This window comes from Felis catus, chromosome F1, assembly GCF_018350175.1.
Source record: "Felis catus isolate Fca126 chromosome F1, F.catus_Fca126_mat1.0, whole genome shotgun sequence".
In the NCBI taxonomy this organism is placed as follows: domain Eukaryota; kingdom Metazoa; phylum Chordata; class Mammalia; order Carnivora; family Felidae; genus Felis; species Felis catus.
Window position 1 is genome coordinate 20,977,601 of NC_058384.1, and position 25,026 is coordinate 21,002,626.

General features: G+C 40.3%; 1 protein-coding gene across 5 annotated transcripts in view; it reads left to right on the forward strand.

The window, feature by feature from the left end:
* The window catches only part of AXDND1 (axonemal dynein light chain domain containing 1), an 83,704-nt gene that overhangs the window by 53,192 nt on the left and 5,486 nt on the right, over window positions 1-25,026 (forward strand). For 3 of the 5 annotated variants that reach the window (XM_045048682.1, XM_045048684.1, XM_045048683.1), the window contains 8 exons: window positions 1,237-1,471; window positions 4,389-4,590; window positions 5,404-5,497; window positions 8,393-8,592; window positions 9,700-9,796; window positions 11,638-11,748; window positions 18,406-18,519; window positions 19,993-20,097. In XM_045048682.1, coding sequence (XP_044904617.1) covers window positions 1,237-1,471; window positions 4,389-4,590; window positions 5,404-5,497; window positions 8,393-8,592; window positions 9,700-9,796; window positions 11,638-11,748; window positions 18,406-18,519; window positions 19,993-20,097 — 1,158 coding nt within the window. The remainder of the gene's footprint in view (window positions 1-1,236; window positions 1,472-4,388; window positions 4,591-5,403; window positions 5,498-8,392; window positions 8,593-9,699; window positions 9,797-11,637; window positions 11,749-18,405; window positions 18,520-19,992; window positions 20,098-25,026) is intronic. The other 2 variants (XM_045048685.1, XM_045048686.1) reach the window with 1 other exon arrangement.

Here is a 25,026-nt window from a genome sequence, read left to right on the forward strand (position 1 = left end):
AGATAGAGCATGAGCACGGGAGGGGCAGAGAGAGAGGGAGAGAGAGAATCCCAAGTAGGCTTCAAGCCATCAACACAGAGCCTGACACGGGGCTTGAACTCACAAACTGTGAGAATGTGACCTGAGCCCAAATTAAGAGTCAGTTGCCCAACCGACTGAACCACTGGGGCCCCAGTAACATCTTTTTAAAAGAGTTTGAGCTTTGAAAATAGATTTCATTAATCAAACTACTGTTATGTCCTAGCAGTCTGACAAAGGAAAATATATAAGGTATTGAAATCCTCCAAAGTGAATGTGAGACTGGCCTGAAGAAGTCTCATCCAGATCCCAGGAAGCCGTTTTCTTGTCTTATGGAATGACTTGAGCAGAATATTCTCAAAATTGAGGATGTTTTTTGTCCTATTTATCATATAGCTAGTTTAGTGACTTCACTGTTTGTCTGGCAATTTTGACATTGAATAGGTAAGATTGAAAAAAAAATCATGCTGTTTTATTTAGTAGGAATAATAATTCTCATTCATTAAGCACTTTGTCAGGCTGAAGGTACTTTCCATACATTATCACACGTACCAAGGGATACAGGTTTTATAATCCCTGTGCCAGATGCGGAAGTGAAATTTAGAGATGTTAAGTAATTTACTGAAGTTGTCTATAAATGGTAACTGGCAGAGTCAGACCAGTCCAGGTCTCTCTAGCTTCCAAATCCTTGCCCTTAATTGCTCTGCTACATTGCTTCTTTGTACTAATTCCTCTTTTTGAAGCATGGGTGATTTGTTTGCATTTTCTTAGTCACAAATATGTAAATTGCACTTTTATAGGCTTTGGACTTGGGCTTAGACAAATAGAACGCAACAGATACATTCTAGCAACTTTCCCAGTCTAATGGGGATCAGGTAAACAGGCCTATTATATCCTCACCAAAGCACATAGTAATTAAACATGCTCAGCTCCCTGGTCCTTCTTTGCCTGTCATTCGTTTTTACTCAAATAGGACTTAATATAATTATTTTCATTTTGGTAAGCTATTGGTTATCTTATGGGGTGTTATAATTAATTTAAATTCACTTAATTTTGAAAATGAAGCTATGTCATATGAAAAAATGGTTTGAACAGATAGTAATAGGATATATAACTCCAAAATAATTGGTAGATACTGGGAATTAAAGATCTGGGTAGACTTTGATGAAATCATTAGGGAATAATAGTCTAATTTTCTTACCCTCTCTCATTCTCTAGATGCTGAATGAAGATAAAGAAAAGTTTACTGGAGATTGTCTGGTGTCGAAATATGATTCTCTCAAGATTATTAAACATTTACAGGAAAACTGGACAGATATTGGGTTTGGGATATTTGGTCGCCATAAAAGTATGGAGGGGGAGCTGCCACCAGAGCAACAGCACATGAAGGAAATTGTGAAAACCATTGGAAGACTCTACAAAGAATTTGAAATAAGAATAAATGGGGATAATGGTAAGAAAAAAACAATGATACAATGCTTGACATTATGACATTATAAAGCATTTTGATAGTAATTATTATTTGTATTACAATTACTATTTAAAAATCTAAATAATAGTGATTATATTTATAATACAACTAATATTTAAAATCAAAATAATACATACACATGGTTTGAAAAATTAAGCAAAAGAAAGCACTGAGCACTGCTTTATTGAGATGTAATTCATATGCAATGCAACTCCCTGTTTAAAGTATACAGTTCAGTGATTTTTACTACATTCACAGATGTGAGCGACCATTACCACAGTCAATTATGGAATATTTTTCTCAAAAGAAACCCTGTACCCTTTAGCTCTCGCTCTTTTGTCCTCCCATCCCTGATTTTCTGTCTCTGTGGATTTCTCTATTCTGGACTTTCGTATGAATGGGATCATATAGTACGTGATGTTTTGTAACTGACTTCTTTCATTTAGCGTAATGTTTTAAAGGTTTACCTATGTTTTAGCATGTGTCAGTACTCTATTCATTTTTTATAATGAATACATTCCATTGTATGTGTATATCACATTTTGTATATCATTTCTTTTTTATATAGTTTCTTTTTTTAATGTTTATTTTTGAGAGAGAGAGAGAGAGAGAGAGAGCGTACACACAAGTGGGGGAGGAGCAGACAGAGGGGGACAGGGGATCTGAAGCAAGCTCTGCATTGATAGCAGAGATCCTGATGTGGGGCTTGAACTCACAAACCACAAGATCATGACCTGAGCTGAAGTTGGACAGTTAACCAACTGAGCCACCCAGGTGCCCGTTGTGTATCATTTCATACATTGATGGACATTTGGGTTGTTTCTACTTTTTGGCTATTATGAATAATGCTGATAAAAAATTTTGTTTACACATTTCTGTGTGGAAATAGTTTTCATTTCTCTTAGGTATATATCTAGGAGTAAAGTTGTTGGTCAACTAGTAACTCTATCTTTAAGTTTTTGAGAATTGTCACACTGTTTTCAAAGACGCTGGATCGTTTTATATGCCCATCCCCAGTATATGAAGGTTCTAGTTTCTCCACATCCTTGCCATCATTATCTGACTTTTTGATTCTAGCCATACTAGTGAATGTGTAATAGTATCTCATTGTGGTTTTGAGTTATGTTTTTCTGATGATTACTGACGTTGGTATTTTTTAAGGCTTATTAACCATTTATGTTTCTTCTTTGGAGAACTGTCTACTCAGACAGATCCTTTGTCCATGTTTTAATTGGGTTATTTGTTTTTCTGTTATTGAGTTGTAAGAGTTCTTTATAGATACAAAAGCTTTTTCAGATATATGAATTGTAAGTATTTTCTATGATTCTATGGGATGTTTTTTTCATTTTTTTGATGGTGTCCTTTGCAGTGCAAAGATTTTAAATTTTGATGAAGTTCAATTTATCTTTTTTTTCTTTTTTTTTTTTGTTTGTGCTTCCAGTGCCATGTCTGTGAATCCTCTTCCAAATTTAAAGTCATGAAGTTTATCCTTATGTATTCTAAGAGTTTTACGATTTTTGCTCTTATGTTATGGTATTTGACCATTTCGAGTAATTTTTGTATATTGTGTGAGGTAAAGGTCTAACTTCATTCTCTTGCGTGTGAATATCTAATTATCCCACTACCATTTTTTAGAAATGTATTTCCCACATTTAAAGGCCTTGACACCCTTGTCAAAAATTAGTTGATGGTAGTGGTTTATTTCTGGACTCCCAATTCTTTTCCATTGATGTATATGTCTGTCATTGTGTCAGTATCAAACTATCTTAATTACTCTTGCTTTGTGGTAAGTTTTAAAATTGATAAGTGTGAGGAGTCCTACTTTATGTGTTTTATGATTGTTTTGGCCATTTTGAGTCACTTCCAATTCCATCTGAATTTTAGAAACAGCTTATTAATTTCTATAAGGAGAGGATATGCTTGGATTCTGATAGGGATTTTATTACATCTATGGATCCGTTTGGGCAGGGTTGACATTTTAACAATGTGAAATCTTCCAGTCCATGAACATGGGATGTTTTTCCAATTATTTCGATCTTTAGTTTCTTTTAACAGTGTTTTCTACAATTCTGAGAATGTTTTGCACTTCCTCTTCTCCTCCTCCTCCTCCTCCTCCTCCTCCTCCTCCTCCTTCTTCTTTCTTCTTTCTTCTTTCTTCTTTCTTCTTTCTTCTTTCTTCTTTCTTCTTTTTTAGGAGTGGTCAAAAGAACAGATATTAACTTATTTATTTTATGTTTTTGTTTTGTTTTCAGGAATAGAATTTAGTGCTTCATCACTTACATATAACACCCAGTGCTCATCGCAACAAGTGTTTTCCTCAATGCCTCTCATCCCTTTAGCCCTTCCTCCCCCTCCACCCAACACCCCACTAGCAACCTTCAGTTTGTTCTCTGTATTTAAGAGTCTCTTATGGTTTGTCTCCCTCTCTGTTTTTTTTTTTTATTAATGTTTATTTATTTTTGAGACAGAGACAGAGCATGAATGGGGGAGGGGCAGAGAGAGAGGGAGACACAGAATCCGAAACAGGCTCCAGGCTCTGAGCTGTTAGCATGGAGCCCAATGCGGGGCTCAAACTCACAGACTGTGAGATCATGACCTGAGCCGAAGTTGGACGCTCAACCGACTGAGCCACCCAGGCGCCCCTCCCTCTCTGTTTTTAATATAATTTTTGCTTACCTTCCCTTATGTTCATCTGTTTTGTATCTTAAATTCCATATATGAGTGAAGTAATAAAAGATTTATCTTTTTCTGAGTGGCTTATTTCACTTGGCCTAATACATTCTAGTTCCATCCGTTATATTACAATATAATTTATTATTTATTGGCATTTTATAATTTAGTATTAAAATGGCAGACTTATGACTACTTTTAAAAGTTATTACTTTTCTCTCTTTTCTAGGTATCTCTAAAATTCTTTCAAGTTTGATTAGTTCTCTTGAATTCTGTTCTTTCAAGATGGAAAGTGTCCTGGAGTTTCCTGAAATGCATCTTAAAGAATACGAGGAACTTAATGAAAAAATTAATGAAATAATATCTCAGTTGGATGCCTCATTAAACATTGTTGGTACCATCCCTCCGTATATAGACACGGATTCTGGCTCGTAAGTTCCCATAGCTTTCTACTGGACAGAAGGGAATCCCCACTTCTCCACTGCATTTTCCCAGTACCCAGCCTCAGCGACAGGCAAGGGGTGGGGGTGAGGGTCCGAGGAGAAACCTTGGATGTCCTTTTCCTTCCAGGAAAAAAGCCCTCAACTGGGAACTGGAAGATGAGGGAGCTCTGTGTCCATAACTCCAGCAGTCTGGAGTGGAATGTCTGCCTCACTGAGCACCGAGGGGAAAGAGAGAGAAGAGTCTTGTTTCAAATACCGTAGATTCTCCTTGCCTTTCTTATTGAATTTTCACAGATTGTCTTGACTACATGTTTCTGCGGTTGCTGTTTGTTCCAGAGGCTTTCAGTCGTTTGGTTTTGTTGTGTTTTTCTAACAGTTCTCACCCAGATTCACTAAGGAGGGGATCAGCTTTGCTCCTCACACTGTCATGTTGGAAACTGATCTCTTGAGAATTTTAAAATTCATTTTTCTCACTTTGTGATCTCACTGCCTAGAAGTGAATGTAAAGGGTAGGAGTGTGAGTTTCTACAGTAGAGAGTTAGCACTGAAGGTAAGATCTACATTGTCCCAAGAGCATCATGCCAGTTGCTACCTGCATGGGGTTAGGAAGGCGATGACAATGAATAAGCCATTATACCAGGTGATTTAAGGTTTTGATTCACCTTTCCTGAATTCTCAAACAATTGGCAACACCTGAGTTTACTAGGTCCGGTGAAATAAAACCCCTTCTTTTAGCTGATAGTTTAACTTTTATACTCTATGTGAGTCACTTATCTTTATTTTGTTTGACTTTTCCTTCAGGGTGCTTCAAGCACAAATATTTAACATGATTCAACAATGGCTTTTGAAGATAGGCAATGAGATTAACAATGGTAACATTGAACTTCAGCACCAGGTATGTACTTGTAGGGGTTTGTGAAATTATATTTTGCCTTGGCTGGGAGTTTTCTTAAAAGAAAAACTAGGTCATAACTATCCAATTGGAGCAGGAGGTTGGGAGGGCAAAATGGGAACTTATGTGATGTAATTACTCAAATGATTTGTATGGATATTTATTTTTAAATTTTATTTTACTTTATTTTTCTTCTTGAGAGAGTGTGCAGGGGAGAGAGAGAGACAGAAACAGAGAAAGAGATAGAGACAGAGAATCTTAAGCAGGTTTCATGCTGAGTGTGGATCCCACAACCGTGGGATCATGACCTGAGCTGAAGTCAAGAGTCCCAACGCTTAACCAACTGAGCCACCCAGGCGCCCCTGATTCTAATTTTAAATTCAGCTATGAACCTAAATTCAGCATGCCCTAGATTCTACCATTTAATCTCTACAATACAACTTTGAAATGAAGATAATAATGTTTCTGTTTGTTTATTAGGGATAGTTCAAGGATCAATTAATATTTTATGTAAGCAAAAATTAGTTATTTGAATGAGGGTATAAATCCAGGCCATTGATATAGGAAAGAACAGTTAGGAATTTATTTACTTTGAGAAGCAGTAGGGGTATAGCTTGTGAATGTGGGGGGAAATATCTTTAACTTGTGAAATCACAAGTCAGGAAGAGTTGCCCTTTTCCTGATGTGTTAATTAAGTTATAAAAACACGTTCATCAACATTCCTTTAGGTCATTAACAACCTTTCCTTCCGAGGTGGGAAGCTTGGGTTTTAGTACCAGCTAGGCTCCCAAGTTTGATTTTTATTTGTCCATTTAACAACATTTATTAAGCACTTAATTCTCTGTCAAGTACTATGTGTGATTTTGAGGGATAAAATGATGGCCCATGTCATAAAGAGACGCATAGGCTAATTGAGGTGACAGATGTGCAAACAATTCTAATAGACATGTGTACAGAACAGTATAGAAACGTGGGGAAAGGATCAAGTTAAAGCCAGTGGAAGTGAAAAAGACTTCTCAGAGTAGGTCATGTGTAAGCCTGGAAGAATACTTAGGGACTCATCAAACAGAGAATGGGGATAGGGCATTTTAAGGGTATGGCATGTTTGACATTTGCATTTCATGATGTTTTCTACATTTTATGTCTGGGACTGAGCCTCAGCAAACACCATAATGCAGAACTTCCAAAACTTGACTGGTTCCCACTGCTGCCTGTGCCTCAGTGTTCTCGCACTCCTAAACCAAAAGAAACCCCTCACGGTTCAGTTTATTAAGTAGATAGTTTCGAACAACTTACTAAATATTTGTGTCCTAATAACTTAGTAACTTTGGAAAAGCAATACATGTTAAAATAGTTAAACAAGGAGGCCATTATACTGGGGTAGCTCTGGTCCCATTGGTAGCCTCTGTAAACAAACCAAAGCCAGAGTCAGTACACTTGAATCTAAGAAAACAAAACTCAAGGACTGATCATAAACAGGCAACTAGATTTTCTTGAATATGAAAAAATGGAACTCAGGAACATCTGTCACAAGAGCCAAATAACTAAATTTCCCAAATAAGGCAACATTTGAGTTACAGTCAATTAAATAATTGCATTGCTTTGCTTCAGTGTCTTCTCTATAAAAATATTTTTCCTGGCCCCTGCCTGCAGAATGCCCCTGACCATTTTTTGGTTTTGACACGGCCTGATTCTAATTGCTTGCTCAAATAAGCTTTGCAAAATTTAATGTCTTAGTTTAACTTTTTAGATATACATATGTTGAAAGAAAAAGAAACCCTTTTATTCTCATTTAATCAACATTATTTACTAATACAATGTATGCACTTAACTACTGGACAACTTCTCTAACCTTGAAACCTGATGGGACGGTGCCACCCTCATTTCTTGTTGAACCTCGATTTTCCCAAAGTACTTTTTTTTTTTAACCACACAACCACCAATAAAACCAGCTTTGCCAAGGAAAGATGTCATCAAAAGTGATAGAGTGCATCCAGTGTTGAAACTGTGAACTATGTCAAGTTCATGCTGTGCTGATAGGTGTCGCACATCACTGTTATTTCCCTCAAGAATTTAAAACCCCACGACATCCTTGAGAATTTACTTTAGAGCTCTGCAATGTCTTAGTGCACAATTGGGGAACTGCAGCTTTAATGGGTTAATACCCTTGACCAAACTAAAGAGGAAGAGGGTAGTTTAATGTAGTATAATGAGCAAAAGAAAACAAGGTTATCCTAGCTGAGTAGTGATGATTTGATTTCATTAAGAATGGTAGTGTTCATATGTGGATCTTGAGAAACTTAACAGAAGACCATGGGGGAAGGAAGGGGAAAAAAATAGTTACAAACACAGAGAGAGGGAGGCAAACCATAAGAGACTCTTAAATACAGAGAACAAACTGAAGGTGGATGGGGGGGTCGGGGAGAATGGGTGATGGGCATTGAGGAAGGCACTTGTTGGGATGAGCACTGGGTGTTGTATGGAAGTGGTGAACCATGGGAATCTACCCCCAAAACCAAGAGCACACTTTACATACTGTATGTTAGCCAATTTGACAATAAATTATGTTAAAAAAAAAAAAAAAAAGAATGATAGTGTTGTTGGAGCACCTGGGTGACTCAGTCATTTGAACTTCCGGGAAACTCTTGATTTCCCCTCAGGTCATGATCTCAAGGTCATGAGATCGAGCGCCCTGTTTTGGTCTCTGCTGCGTGTGGAGGCTATTTCGGATTCTCTCTCTGTTCCTCTCCCTCTGTCCCTACCCCCCTCAAAAAAAAAAAAATGGTAGTGTTGTTGCAAGTTAGACACAGGTATGCTTCCTATTTTTAAATTTGGTATGGTTTTTACTGTTTGATTTATTTAAAATAAGTCATTTATATTATAATCATGTTTTAACAGATGGATGAGTTGCATATATCTATGATCCAGTGGATGGTAAGCTTGCTGATTTTAATGGTGCCTGACTTTACTGACCAAGACACTCTCCCAAAGTTGGAAAAGGAAAGTGCTGAGAAACATGATGTAAGAGTTGCAAAGTTAGAGCTGGACGCAATCGCACTGGCCAGAAAGTTGTCGCAATACTCGAGCTATTTGAACAGGTGAAACTATCTGATTATTTTATTATTGTCCTTTTGAAGATTAAGTGTGACATAAAGCAGAGGAGATAAGGGCGGTGAGGTAGCAGCAATCAGGGATTGTTTTCAAACCTTGAAAGAAATATTAGTTCAGTTTTTAAACCAGCTTCAACACTGCCCGGTTGAAATATGTGATTTTAGTGTTTTCCCATTGGCTTTAGAATTCTTTTGAACAGTGTTACCATAGGCAAGTTGCGAAGTGTATACTTATACGGGAGAATTAGTAAAAAGAAAACCAAATCAAACCAAAAAGGCCCACTTGTTTGCATTAATAAGATACATCTTGCATGTTTGCACACACTGCGGGGGCGGGGGGGGGGCATTTTTGAAGAAGCTTGTAATTCCCTATGTAATTCCATGCAAAACTGAATGTACACTTATATTCACTAAATCTATTTAGTTTCACCAAACACCAACTGAAACGTCTCTTAAAAAAAGAAAACCCGGGGCGCCTGGGTGGCGCAGTCGGTTAAGCCTCCGACTTCAGCCAGGTCACGATCTCGCGGTCCGTGAGTTCGAGCCCCACGTCGGGCTCTGGGCTGATGGCTCAGAGCCTGGAGCCTGTTTCCGATTCTGTGTCTCCCTCTCTCTCTGCCCCTCCCCTGTTCATGCTCTGTCTCTCTCTGTCCCAAAAATAAATAAAAAACGTTGAAAAAAAAAATTAAAAAAAAAAAGAAAACCCAAATGAAAAAACCCCTATATCTGAAAAGCTAGAAGATTCTTATCAAATACAGATAAGGTCTGAAAAATTATAATTTTTTAACTAGGAAGCATATGTTAGTACAATTGCTTCAAATTCAGGAAGTAGCTTTTATTTTCATTCAATGTTACCCATGGTCAAAAGTGAGAAGAATGAAAAGGAGGAACAGGACAAGGGTGAGAAACTTGAGAGACAGATTATTTTCCTTTGTGAGTCAATAGTTTAATTATTATGGTAAACTTCCATGGTATCTGAATTTAAAACACTTAGAAGAGGAACCAATAATAAATAGGTCATGCTGTGTGTGTGTGTGTGTGTGTGTGTGTGTGTGTGTGTGTGTGCTTTTATTTATTTTATTTTATTTTTTCCAGTTGTTGCAAAGGGATGGTAACAGCTATGGCTCTGAATAAAGCAGGTCACTTAGAAAAAAATCCCACTAAGGATCTTCATGAACTGAATGAGATGAAGGTAACGCTATCTTCCCCTTTTGCTTTGTTTGTTTGTTTTAGCAGACTTCTTAGGTTGACTTGTATTACAACAAACTACACGTATTTAAGGTGTACAGTCTGGTAATTTCTAAATTATGGATACACCCATAAAATGATTATTATTTAAAAAAAGGAAAATATCTAACACATTCAAAGTTTCCTTGTACCCCTTTGTAATCTCTCCTTCCAGCGTCATCCTGCCCCCATGCAAGGTCTGATCCATTTTCTAACACCAAAGATTATTTTTATTGCCTAGAATATATAAATAGACTCATTCAGAATGTGTTCTTTTTTGATCTGACTTCGTTACTTGGCATAATTATTTTGAGAATCACACATATTGTTGCTTTTATTAAAATTGCATGCTTTTTAGTGCTGAGTAGTATTTCATTATATGGATATACACAATTTATCCATTCTCTGTTGATGGGCATTTGAATGCCAGTTTGGGTTATTACAAAGCTTTAATGCATATTCGTGTATATATGCATCTCTTTCATTTCTCTTGAGTAGATATCTAGGAATGGAATGTCTAAGTCACATGGTATGTATGTGTTGAACGTTTTAAGAAACTGTCAAATTATCCTCCAATGTGGTTAAACCATTTTACACTCCCGCCAGCAGTATATGAATGTTCCCCCTGGCCACTTCCTCACCAATACTCACCGTGGTCTGTCATCCATAATGGATATTGTTCTAGACATTCTGTTGTGTTCTCTTGATCTGTTTGTTGACATTGTCACCATTATCAAGCGGTCTTGATTACTATGGTCATAGAAGAAGTTTTGAAATCCAGTAGTGTATATCCTTCAAATTTGTTCTTCTTTTTCAAGATTGATCAAGCCGCCTGGATTAAAATCCAAGTGCTTTGCTTAACTATATATATGACTTTGAGTAAGATGATCAATTGCTCTGTCCTTCAGTTTCTACATCAAAAAAATGAGAAGAATAATGGTACATATTTCTGTTCTCATCACAAGAAAAAATTTGTAACTATGTATGGTGACAGATATTAACTAGGCTTATTGTGGTGATCATGTTGCAGTATACGCAAATATTGACTCATCAGGTTGTTCACCTGAAACGAATATAATGTTATTTTTTGTGTGTGCATTTGTTTTGGGGTTAATCCATTTTTTAAAATTTTAATTTTTTAAATTAATTACGTTTTTAATTAAATTGCAGTTAACATTACAGTATTATATTAGTTTCAAGTATACAATATAGTGATTCAACAATTCCCTACATCACAAGTGCCCTCCTTAATCCTCATCGCGTATTTCACCCATCCCCCCACCCACTTCCACTCTGGTAACCATCAATTTGTTCCCAGTGTAATGTTATTTCAATTATACCTCATAAAAAATAATAGCACATATTACATACTGAACGAATTAATATTGCACGTGCTTAGAACAGAGTCTGGCATATAATTAAAGCCAAGTAAATGTGGGCTATTTCTATTGTTATTGCTATGCAATCACAGTTGACCTGGTCAGCTGCGAAACATTTGTTGGGACAGACCGTTTGCCTGTAGTAAACGCAGCAGCCTTTCTGCGTCTGGTTTTATGGCACAGCACAGCTCCTTGCCCCATTACAACCCAGATCCCCAAATCCTGTTGATAAGAGATGGTATGATTTCAGGTCTGTGTTCACAGAGACTCATTTCTGCACAAATCTTTGAACTGAAGTGATAAAAAGTTAATTGAATGGAGTTGTATTTAGAGTTGTACTTAACAGCTCCTCGATAGAAGGAGTGAATAAATGAGTTGTTACAGTCTGATTTTTTCTGCTTAGTAATTATCTTTGGTCTCTTCTCAGAGAGAATGTCATGAGTGGATCACCACATGTTCTCACCTCCTTTCTGGGCTTAAAGGCAGAATAATAAAGTTACTCACACCGGAAGAAAAGGAGTACCTGTTTGGAGAAGAGGTATTTGCCATGTGTTGACATTGATCATTATTCAGCCTCGTCCTGTATTGCAATAGATAAGGTTTCGGTGACTTTTGCCTATCAGTGTTCTGAGTCCTCACTTATTTACCAGAAGAGAATGTGGTCCCTGACCAAGAGCATTAGTAGTTCTTCTCCCTTCTAAGGGAGAAAATCATCCACCTAAGTATCTCTCCTCACTTTCTTAGCGGATGATTTTGCTTTATCCTTCATAAAGGAAAGGATGGCTTTCAGAGGGGAGCTGCCTGTCACATCCTGAGGCAGGTCCTCAGACTGGTCTGCTTTTGCGTGCACACTTCCTCATCCCCTTCAGGCTCTGTCTTCCATTTAAGGTTATTTCTTCTCTTGAGCACCTAACCCAGCCCATTGGCCTCTCTCTTTTGTGTCTTAAAAAATTTTTTTTAAGTTTATTTTTTATTTTATTTTATTTTTTTTTAGACAGTTTAAAAAAATTTTTTTTAATGTTTTTTTAATTTATTTTTGAGACAGAGAGAGACAGAGCATGAACAGGGGAGGGTGAGAGAGAGAGAGAGGGAGACACAGAATCTGAAACAGGTTCCAGGCTCTGAGCTGTCAGCACAGAGCCCGATGCGGGGCTCGAACTCACAGAGTGAGAGATCATGGCCTGAGCCGAAGTCGGACGCTTAACTGACTGAGCCACCCAGGCGCCCCTAAGTTTATTTATTTTTGAGAGAGAGAGAGAGAGAGAGAGAGAGAGAGAGAGAGAGAACATGTAGGCAAGTGCTGGAGGGGCAGCAAGAGGGGAGTACAGAGGATCTGAAGCAGGCTCTGTGCTGACAGCAGAGAGCCCAGTGCGGGGCTCCAACTCACGAACTTTGAGATCATAACCTGAGCCGAAGTCAGACACTCAACGGATGGAGCCACCCAGGCGCCCTGTGGGACTTGCGTTTTATATTGAAACACCAAAGAAACACCACCTTTCTAAATTATACACCTTTTACAAATGCTTATTTTTCTTTGCTGCCCAGATCTTGGCCAGAATTATTTTAATTAGCCACTGAATGATTTCAGAAAATTAAGTAACACAGACGTGATCTTGGCTACGCAACAGATCTATGAAAAAATTAAATTCAAGAGCTCTGCACAATCATAGGGAACAGAAAGGATTTTAAAGGTGATTGAATTCAGCCTAACATCAGATGTGTGAAACTTTGCATTACCACCCATCCTTGATCTATGCCTATGTTTGAGCATCTGCAGCAGCAGAGACCTACTTTCAGAATTAGCCATTTGTTTTGGTGAGCACTCACTAGTAGAATGTTATTCTTTCTATTGAACTAGATGAAATACATTTCCTTGTAACTTTTTCTGCTCACTGGCTCTGTTCAGCCTTTTGGGTTGATGTGAACAAGGTGGATTTCTCTTCCACATTGTACTGTTTCTAATATTCCATGTTGTAGTGTTTTCTAACATTTGAAAATAGCGATATTCAACCTAAGTCTGTTTCTGGAATTTATTTTCTATTTATCTGTTCATGGGTCATCACCACAATATTTTAATTTTTGAGGCATTATGGTGCATTTTCATATCTGGTAGGGTCAGCTCTCCTCACCGATCTTTTTCATGGGCTTCAGGGTTTCACCATTTTTGCTTATTTATTCTTCTATAGAACTCTATCATCTACCTCTAGAAAAAATAGGAATTTTGAAAACTGGGATCATTCTAAATTTATATATTAACTTAGAGCAGAGATACTTATGTTGTTGGGTTGTCGTATCCAAAAATGGGGGATACGGGATGTCTACTTTTAATGCTTTTTAATGATGTTTTATGGTTTACTCATTTTGTGCATTTCTTGTGAGGTTTATGTCTATTTTATTTTGCTGCTATTTTAAATGGGATCTTCTTTTCCATTGTATCTTATAATTGAGAACTGTGTGTATGTTACTGATATATGTATTTTAATTTTATATTCTGTGACTTTATTGAATTATCTTATTGTTTTCAGTAGTTTTCAATAGATTCTTTTGGGTTCTCCAGATACTTAATCAAATCATCTACAAATAGAGATAATTTGACCTCTTTCTTTCAATTATTATGGCTCTAGTCGCTTTTTCTTGTCTGATTTCAATGGGTAATTCTTACAATTAGGTGTTAAATAGTGGTAGCAATAGTAAGCATCCTCTTCTTTTTAAAAAAATTAAATTTTTTTTTTTTTTTTTTTTTTTTGGATAGAGAGAGTACAAGCAGGGAAGGGGCAGAAAGAAAGAGGGAGGCATGGAATCTGAAGCAGGCTCCAGGCTCTGAGTTGTCAGCACAGAGCCCAACACGGGGCTTGAACTCACGGACCGCAAGACCATGATCTGAGCCGAATCGGATACCCAGCTGACTGTGCCACCCAGGCACCCCTTTAATTTCTTTATTGTTCCTTCATACATCGCAGATCTTCTGCCTGAGATCATTTTCTTTCTGCCTTGACCTTTACATTTTTCTTTAGTGAAGATTTACTGGAGGCAAATTTAATTTTTGTTTGTCTAAAAATGTCTTTATTTCACTCACATTCTTAAAATTTTTTTTGGTGGGCATACAATTCTAGGATGGTATTATTTTCTCTTAGCCCATTGATGACACTGTTTCTACTGTTCTCTGGATTTTATTGTTACCAAAGTGACAGTTGAGAATTCAGCTGTCAGTTCCTTTGAAGTTAACCCTCTCTTCTCTCTGGCTGCTTTGAAGATCTTTTTATCTTTGGCATTTTGCAGTTTCACTCTGATACGTTGTGAATGTGGAGTTCCTTTTCTTTTTAAATTTTGCTGTTAATTCTCTTGGTTTCCTGAATCTTTGAGTTGGTATCTTGAATTAGATATGGAAAATTCTGTTTTTGTCTCTTCAAATATTGTCTCTACTATATTTGCTCTCTCCTTTCTTTCTGGCTGAATGGATATGTATTAGAACCTATGCACATGTCTTTGAACCTTATTTCGTATTTTCTATCTCTGTCTGCACTGCATCCTGAATAATTTCATCTGGTTTACCTTCCTGTTCACTAATCTTCTATTAAACCTTTGTGTTCAGTTTTTATTTTATTTTATTTTCTATTTTTTTGACTGGACTAAGTGGCTTTATTGGGGAAAGCCAGGATTACATCAGACGTAAGAGTTGGCATTGGGGCCCTTCTTTCCAAAGGTGGGCACAACGTTGACAAAGTGCCAGTTGTATAGTATCCACCACTTGGCTCGGCCTGTCTTCTTCTCCTCCTCCTCCTCCTCCTCCTTCTCCTCCTCCTCCTCCTCCTCCTCCTCCTTCTCCTCCTCCTCCTCCTCCTCCTCCTCCTCCTCCTCCTCCTTCTCCTCCTCCTCCTTCTCCTCCTCCTCCTCCTTCTCCTCCTTCTCCTCCTCCTCCTCGTCCTCCTCCTCCTCTTCCTCCTCCTCCTTCTCCTCCTCCTCCTCCTTCTCCTCCTCCTCCTCCTCCTTCTCCTCCTCCTCCTCCTCCTCCTCCTCCTCCTCCTCCTCTTCCTCCTCCTCCTTCTCCTCCTCCTCCTCCTCCTCCTCCTCCTCCTCCTCCTCCTCCTTCTCCTTTTCCTTTGTTTGGCCACCTTAGGAGTCTGCCCTCTTACTTTCCCAGCACAGGTCAGGGAACCATGGACTTTACCTTCAAGCCTGCGGCAAGCTACTTCCAGGGTGGTCAGAGCCTCTTCTCCACACTGACCCAGGGTAGCCTCATCCTCTAGGGGCGTGCCTGCCAGGAGCACGACTTGATCTTCTGGAGCGACGCCCTCCAGAGAGGCTACATGAACCTTGATCTGGGCGACCGTCTCCTGGCCGATCACCTCGAGGGTGTGTAGCTCCTGGGCGTGGACAAAAAGCTGCAGGTCGGCCACTGGACGACGGCCACCGCAGCTGCGACCACCAAGATGGAGTCGAGAAAGAGCTCTGTTCAGTTTTTAAATTTAATTGTTAAAGTTCTATTTGGTTCTTTTTCGAGTCTGATCATTTTTGTAATCTTTGTCTCTTTATTCATATTTTCAATCTTTTATTTCTTTAGACAGGTTAATATAACTTTGTAGTCTGTTTGATAATTCTAATATATGATATATCTGTATAAGAATGTTAATTACAAACTGGACAGCAACATGCAAAAGGATGAAATTGGACCACTTTCTTGCACCACACACAAAAATAAATTCACAATGGATTAAAGACCTAATGTGAGACCTGAAACCATAAAACTCCTAGCAGAGAGCACATAAGATAATTTCTCCAGCATCAGCCATAGCAACGTTTTCCTGGATACATCTCCTAAGGCAAGGGAAACAAAAGCAAAAATAAACTATTGGAACTACTTCAAAATAAAAAGCTTCTGTGCAGCAGGGCCCCTGGGTGCCGTAGTCAGTTGAGCGTCCAACTCTTCATTTTGGCTCAGGTCATGAATCCTGGGTTGTGGGACTGAGTCCTGCATTGGGCTTCACAGTGAGCCTGGAGCCTGCTGAGGATTCTCTCCATCTTCTGCTCTGCCCCTTCCACTGCTCACCTGCTCTCTCTCTATAAAAAAGAAAAAAGCTACACAGCGAAAGGGAATAATTAACAAAACTAAAAGAGAAATACCGAGTGGGCAAAGATATTTGCAAATGTCAGCTCTGATAAAGGGTTAGTATCTGAAATATATAAAGAACCTCTACGACTCAATACCAAAGAACCAAATAATCCAATTAACAAATGGGCAGAAGACATGAACAGACTTTGCTCCAAAGAAGACGTTCAGATGGCCAACAGATACTTGAAAAGATGCTCAACATCACTCATCATCAGGGAAATACAAACCAAAACCACAATGAGATATCACTTCACACTTGTCAGAATGGCTAAAATCAAACACACAAGAAACAAGAAGTGTTGGTGAGGATGTGGAGAAAAAGGAACCCTTATGTACTGTTGGTAGGAATACAAACTGGTGCAGCCATTGTGGAAAACAGTAAGGAGGTTCCTGAAAAAATTAAAAATCAGACTACATGTGATCAAGTAATCCTACTACTGGGTATTTAAGCAAAGAATATGAAAACACTAACTCAAAAAGATATATGCACCCCTATGTTTATTGCAGCATTATTTATTATAGACAACCTATGGAAGCAGCCCAGGTGTCCGTCGATAAGTGAATGGATAAAGATGATGTGGTAATACACACTCACGTATGCACGTGTGGATACACACACACACACACACACACACACACACACACACACACACAGGAGTATTACTCGGCCATAAAAAAGAATGAGATCTTGCCATTTGCAACAACACAGATGGATCTAGAGGGTATAATGCTAAGTGAAATAAGACAGAAATGTCTAGCTTCTGTCTTTTACACATCATTGCTGTGAACATCTGAAGGACATTTTTCAGTCGATCATCGTGTAGACTTCTTTGAGGTATTCAACACTGTTGACTCCTTCTTTCTCCTCTTTTGGCTTTCCTGGTGGACCTCTCAGACTTCTGACATGACTTCTGGCCTTCTCTGGGGGCTCGTCTTTCTTCTCTAGCCCTTTATGTGACTAGGTTCCTGTCCTAAGGCCTCGTCCCCTAACACTTCACAAGGTCTCCTTTGGTGATGTAATTTACCTTCTTGGCTTCAACTAAATTCAATTAAATAATTGTTAAATGATTATCTTTAGCCCAAATGCCTCCATCTAAACTCTAGATCCGTATATTTAACAACCTACTGAATATTTCCAGTTGGATATCTTAGTGGTAACTCAAAGTCACATAGCTGAGTCTGAACTCATCTGTCTTCCCATACCTGCTTATGCAACTTTGTTCATTATCTCTGTGAACAGTATTATCATCTATGTAGTGGCCTACACCATACATCAGGTATCATTCAAGATGCTTCCATTCCCTAACCATTCCATATCCATCGAATTACTCAAGCAGTAAGAGTTAACTCCTAAATAACCTCTTGAATCCTTACCCTCCTCTTCATTTCTGAAACCCTGTGTTGTTCATTCTCTACTCTCACCTTTTCTCCTTCTTTCTCTTTCTCCCTCCCTCCCTCCTCTCTCTCTCTCTGTCTCTCTCTCTCTCTCTCTCTCTCTCGCCTCTTTCTCTTTAAATCTACTCTCATGTTGCTAGAGTGATTGTTTTAAAATTAAAACATATCAGCCAATTTATCAATACCTCATTGCCTTCAGGATAAAATTGTTTCCCTGAAAAGCCACTGGAGCCCTTCCTCTATGATTGTGCTCCTGTCCATCTACCCCTAAATTTCTGTCCTACTGAACTACTTTGTCCTCAAGAGCCAATCATGCCCATGCAGCATCCTCTGCCTAGAGTACTCCATGCTAACTATCTTTTTCCCTTACTCATCCTTCCAGAAGAAACTCAGACATTATGTCCTCCAGGAAACCTTCCTGACCAACCCTCTCACCCCTATCCGCTACCAGATCTGGATTAGGTGTTCCTACCATGTGACTATATGTATCCATAGCATTTTCTTGTCCACTAAATTGTAAGCTTCTTAAGGACAGAGGCCATTCTTATTCACTTTTTTGTCCTTATGCCCAGCACAGTATCCAGTTGGAAGATTAGTACGCATTAAATACTTTTGAATGAATAATTGGTATATACTACTCAATTATTAATATACACTAAGCTATAATTATACTATTGTTTTATCTCACAGGATTTTGTAAAAGAATTAATTGAGCCTGAAACAGACAGGCTTTTTAGAGAAGGTGAAGGAGAAAGTATGGAGGATAAGAAACTTGAGAAGGAAAAGGAAGAAGAGAAAGAAGAGGTAAGATGTTTAGTATTATCTTTTCTTTCCCTTTGTGTTTTTAAAGAATATGTTTAGAGGTACTAGTGAAAATAGAAATAGATCATCTGGCATAAATCAAGTTGCGTCCTTTCTTCTTATAGATTTAGCCATACCCGCAGACACCCTTAGCTCTTTGTTTTCCACGGAAGGAACATCCTTTTCCTTTTCAAAATCCACCTGCTTCCCATCAGCCTCATTCACACCTGTCCTCCTATTTCCTACACTATCTGCCTTTCACTCTGATGCTGTTTCTTTATCCTTTCATTGCCAGATTTTTCAAACAGTAATGTAAACTCTATGTGTCCACTTCTTCATCTCCTGTTCTGGGCTGCCTTTCCCCTCCTCCCAGGCCCACACCTTCCTTCTCCTTACCCTGTCCCCACCCCTGCTGAGGCATTAGTAGTAATAACAACCCTTCCTGGGGCACTTATAATAATGATGAAAATGCAACGATAACCGCCACTATTTGAGTGCCTACTGTGAGCTACATGTTCTGTACATGTTACCTCTTATCTACACAGTACAACTTCAAGGTAAAAATTATTGTCCCGTTTTACAGATAAGAAAATTGAAACTCAGGTTGACTGACTACCCTAAGTCAGATAGCTGTAAGTGGCAGAACCAGCATTCAAACCCAGATTAGTCTGGCAAGAGCCCTTTGCTGATTCCTGGATTGACTATTGTCTTTGGCTCTTAGAACTCATGATCACCTAACATTCTCTGTACTGTCTTAACTTACTTCCCTGATGTTTCTTCTCTGTGAATAGTTTAAATGTTGGTATGACTCCAGGCTGTGACCTAGGTCCTCTACTCACTGTATATGCTGGACAGCACTACAAAAATATGATAACAACACCCAAGCTTCTTTGGACTAGCATTTTCTGTTTTATTTCTGCTACAGTCCTTGGCATATGGAAGACACAAAATAAATGGAAAACAGTGTTATGTGGCCACTAAATAATGTCATACCTTTTAACTGTATAATGCATTCCCTCCTCTCCACCTCTGAGGCCTTAGTCCTGGCTCTTTCCTCTCTACGGTACAAACTCTTGTTCAACCTTCAGGTATCACTTTCTCTCTCAAAACTTACCTGAGTGTCTAGGCAGAATTCAGGGCTCTTTTCTGGATGCACACAGCTTTTGGAACCCACCTCTTTGCTAACAGTAATCTGGCATACCATAATTATTTTCTGGGCCATCTCTCCCACTGTGCTATGAATTCTTGGGGTCTGGAAGAAATCCTCTTTGTTTTTCTCACATTTTCTCCCCTGGTCTCCGCTTCCCCGTCCCCACTAATTTCTCACACAGTGTTTGCTCTAAAGTCTTCAAAATGCTCGTTGAGTGACTAGAGCAAATGGAAAATTAAAGCTTCAGACATTCCTCCAGGCAACTTGCCCTGTCACTGTGTCCCATACCAGCTCACTAAAGGGACCTTCGTGTTTCTGCGCCCTAGAAGCCTTCAACATCCAGAGAAGAGGAAAGACTCATTCGAATAATTGAAAAAGATGAAAACGTTCATACCAAACCTCTATTTGAAACCGATGTATTCTCTTCCTGGGTATGTATCTGAAACCCAAATCGGAGATTCAAAACTAGAGAAAAAAGCCAGGAAATTTAACGGTATGTAAAAATGGTATGGATCTGACATAACTTTTAGCTCCAAGAGGACCAGGAGCTCCTACATAATATATTTTTCAGGGTTTTTTTTTTTCCTCCCAGCATCATCCCTGGAAAACTCTTGTTTTTCACCTTAACTTTATAAAAACTTCTCATTCTCTTCTTTAAACCTCAGTTTAAAGATTTTTTTTTTTAAAGATTTATCTATTTTTGAGAGATAGAGCACAAGCGAGGAAGGGGAAGAGAGAGAGGGGGACAGAAGATCTGAAGCGGGTTCTGTGCTGACAGCAGTGGTGAGATTGATGTGGGGCTTGAACCCATGAGCGGTAACATCATGACCTGAGCCGAAGTAGGACGTTCAACCGACTGAGCCACCCAGGTGCCCCTAAACTTCATTTTAAAATGAGCATTTCATTGACTTTCTTTTTTATTTTTTTAATTTTTTTTTATTAAATTTTTTTTTTCAACGTTTATTTATTTTTGGGACAGAGAGAGACAGAGCATGAACGGGGGAGGGGCAGAGAGAGAGGGAGACACAGAATCGGAAACAGGTTCCAGGCTCCAAGCCATCAGCCCAGAGCCCGACGCGGGGCTCGAACTCACGGACCGCGAGATCGTGACCTGGCTGAAGTCGGACGCTTAACCGACTGCGCCACCCAGGCGCCCCTCATTGACTTTCTTAATTTCACAATATCAAAACTTGACCTATTTTTTTTTTTTTTAGAATATTCATTCAGATTCTATTGAGAACTGTGATCACCATATACTTCCAACCACAAGAATTAATGGGAAACTGGAAATTTTTAGAAACTCAGCAGGAAAATAGATTAAAAAAATTTTTTTTTAATGTTTATTCATTTTTGAGAGAGAGAGAGAGAGAGCGGGAGAGAGCATGAGCAGGGGAGGAGCAGAGAGAGAGAGGGAAGCAGAGAATCCGAAGCAAGCTCCAGGCTCTGAGCTGTCAGCACAGAGCCCATCGTGGGCCTCCCACTCACAAACCATGAGATCATGACCTGAGCCAAAGTCGGATGCTTAGTCAACTGAGCCACCCAGGCGCCCCAGGAAAATAGATTTAAGATTCCTCCACAGAAAGTTCTAGGACTGTGGTAGACATAAGTCAGTTCTAGATTGGCATGTCTCTGTGTACAGGGTGTCATGCCTTCATCCCATTAATCCCCCAAAATGGTATGTAGCGTTTTGTGTGTATGTTTATACTGTGCATTTTCCTGGCGGGGGGTGGTGGTGCCAGAAATCCATATATCGAATCCAGTTTCACCCCCACAGTAATGAACCATTTCACTGTCAGAGGTTTGGTCCATCTGAGCAGGTGGGTGCAGTGGGGCTGTGGTGAGGGTCAGGCTGGGCAGCAGCTGGATGACTAAGGCAGAGGTGTGGCCGATTGCAGGGGTATATGTCCAGGGAGGTTGTGGGAAGTAGGCTCCAAATCTTATAGGAAGAACTGGGGGAAATCACGTGGAGAGTCAGTCAGGAGTCATGTGCCGTGAGACACATAAGGAAGGGGCACCACCGATTGATCTCCTAACCCCACCAATCCCACCCAAGGCCTTCCTGCCTCAGATTGTCTCCCCTGCTGTGCTGTCTAGGCTAGGAGTCAGCGTCAAGTCTCCCAGATACCCAAACCAGGCAGGAAAACAGCCTATAGCCTGGGGCAAAATTGAGGGGTACAGAGCTTGTCTTTGGTGGTGGTGGCGGTGGGAGGGCGGGGAGGGGGGATCTGCTCCAGGATACCACCTTTCCATCTGACACGGTGCAGTGCCATGTGACTAGCTCATCTGGGACGATGTGGCCCAGAAAGTCTGTCTCCAGGCTCTGGAAGTTTGCTAATCCTGCTACTATAGATCACTGAAGATTGAACCATTTACGTGCTCGTTGACTATAAGGTCTGGGGAATGGAGCAAAATGCCAGCCGGGTATATAATTACTTGCAAGTTCCTGGAGGTAAAGAAGAATCACATTCATCCTATGTGGTGGTGGCTGGAACACTCGCAGGCGGAAAGGGATCACCAGGTGCTCCAACAGAAGAGACCTAATTGTGCTTGGCCAGCAGAGACAAGGTTGATATTTGGGGCTGTGGGTGCCCAGAGAGTGAAGGTTCCTTCAACTGGCTTGTGAGGTCAGAGATTTGGGGCAGGAGGCGGAACTGGGGGAAGCGCCATCTTGGACTGTGCTGCAGGCCAGGTGGAACAGGTGGGGCCTGGGCTCCGTGTACCTGTCACTTACAAAAGTACTAAGGCTCCCTGTGGGTGCTTTAAGGTTTCAAATCTTCTATTGTAAGTTTTTCTTTTGCTTTTGTTTGCTTGTTTGTTTCCTTTATTTATTTATTATTATTATTATTATTATTTTTTTTTTTTTGACAGTCTCTGGTCCTAAGAACATAAATAACCATTTTGTAGGGATACAGGTTCAAGGCACCAGACCTAACAGGCAGCTGCACTCTTTTGCTGGTCTAAAAACACAACTGCCAGGAGGCAGTACATTTGATTAACCCTGGGGAAGGCAAGAAAAAAGGAAGGGATCGGGAAACAGAAAGCCTGTGGTGTGCAGGTATAACTTGTCATGTCCCTGGGAGTTGAGTTGTAAAAGGGGAGAGCTCCAAGAGATCGAGGAGCCCCAAGTTTCTAGTGAGAAATAGCTCCAGACCCTTGGGAAGCTAGTGACCTAAGCATGGAGAATTCCAGTTACTCTTAGTATCCTCTCCTGCAGATGACACCAGTGTGGGATTTTCTGAGGGTTGAGATATGAGTGATATCTCAACAGGGGTGGTGATAAGTCACCACCAGCTTGGGGAGGCTGATGGCTTGACCTGGTAAACCAGAGCCTCATTCATACCGTTACCCAATGCCTTAGTGTCTACCACAATGGGGCTGGACAGTCCACTATTCAAACGCTCCTCAATTAGCCAGGAGTTAGGGCTTTGTGGAAATTCGTGAGGACTGTACTCGAAGCAGGCCCTGTGTGCATAACGTGGCCAGCTCCGTCTGAAACAGGCACATCTAATTTGTCACTGTGCCTGATGGACTGGTGAACCAAGCGATCCCTGTAGGCGGTGCTGGCTTTGCTGCCGTCCTTCCTGGGAGAAGGCTCCTCTGCTTTCGGAGGCAGCCCCGTTCAGTCAGTTCTGGTTACTTGCTGCAACGCACCCCTTGTGGCCCTTTCTGAATCAGAATCATTCCAACATTGTTCCTGTAGGACAGGCAGCCAGAATTCTGTAACATCTCAGCTGGCTGGTGGAGACGTGGGATGACTAAATCCGGCAAGCTCCCCCCGAGGCTACCAAAAGTGCTCAGAGCTACTCGGGCCCCCCAGTGCTTCCTCTTGACCGCATGAGTAGGGTTGGCCACAGCTCAGCTACCCCCACAAACAAGATATTGGAAACGATCTCTTTCAGACTCATCTTCACACCGTAGGTTCTGGGTGTCCATAAAGAGTTAGAAGTGTATGAGGATGATAGGAGATTTTGCTGGATCACCTGTGAACTCCTGCAGAAAGATGAGCAGGCACCAGATTTGGGGGGATCAGCAGTATTTTTAACATAAGATTAGACACTCTGCCCTTCTGTCATTGGCCTGAAGGTGGCCCTTAGAAGTCTGTTTCCCTCTCACAATACCACGTACTCCAGAGCAGTGACTAATTTACGTATTTTATAACCGCAACAGGGAAGGGCCCTTGGATTGGTGGTTCTAGAAAATATGTCCAAAGCTGCTGCGGCGCTGTGTCAGTGCTGGGAGTTGGATCCCAAAGAAGTAGGCCTGGAGTAAGATCCTCCCTGAGATAGTGTCAGGCTAGAGCTATTGTCCAATTCAAAGCCCATTAGTGGAGTCAAACCTGAGGAAGACCAAGTCAAAAAGGCCAGAGACAGAATTGGAGTCAGAGACTAAGTGCAAAGCTACAGCAGATCGGCACAAATAAGGAAAGTCCAATGCAATTACTTCCAAGAGCCACGAGGCCCGTGTTTGTCTCTCTTAAATAGGGTGACAGACCACAGAAGCCAGAGGAAGGCTAGGCGTAGGAGAATAGGGTCTAAAGGCATGTCTGTGATTAGCCTTGAGGTGTCAGTATCATTATATGGGTGATGCGGGGGAGGCTGCCACCAGCCATACATAGAGGATGCCACAGGAATTTCCTCTGGAAGGATTTGAAATGGACCACAAAACGTTAATCTGTACTTGCCAGTGTCAAAACAGGGACATTTTCCTCGCACACTGTAACTAAATATACGGTGGACTCTTGAAGAGCTCAGGGGTTAGGGACACTGACTCCCTGCACAGTCAAAAATCCGTATGTAACTTTCGACTCTCCAGAAACGTAACTAGTAATTGCCTACTGTTGACTGGAAGTCTCACAGATAACACGGACAGTCAACACGTATTTTGTATGTCACACGAATTACGTACTGTATTCTTACAATGAAGTAAGCTAGAGGAAAGCAAATGTTATTAAGAAAATGATAAGGAAGAGGAAAGACGTTTACAGTAGTAGACTGTGAAAAAAATCCATGTAAAAGTGGGCATGGACTGTTCAAGCCTATGCAGTTCAAGGCTCCACTGTGTATCCGTTGAACGAATGCGCGTCTGAAGGCTCCGGTGTGCGCAGAGCACGGTACTGGTTTACTTTGGTTTCTACCTACAAAGTTGTTCCATAGAGCTGTAAACCATGTGAAGAATTCCAGTTCTAGAAGCCTCCGCCCTGAACACCTTTCTTTTGACCTCACAGAACAAATAAGTTAGTGGCACGTGCTGTGTGGCCACAGCTGTCACATGCTTCTGGTCCAGGCTGGACAATGATAGCATTTACTTTCCAAACAAACTACCCAAGAAAGGGGAGCAAAGCAGAAAGACAAGAGTAGGTG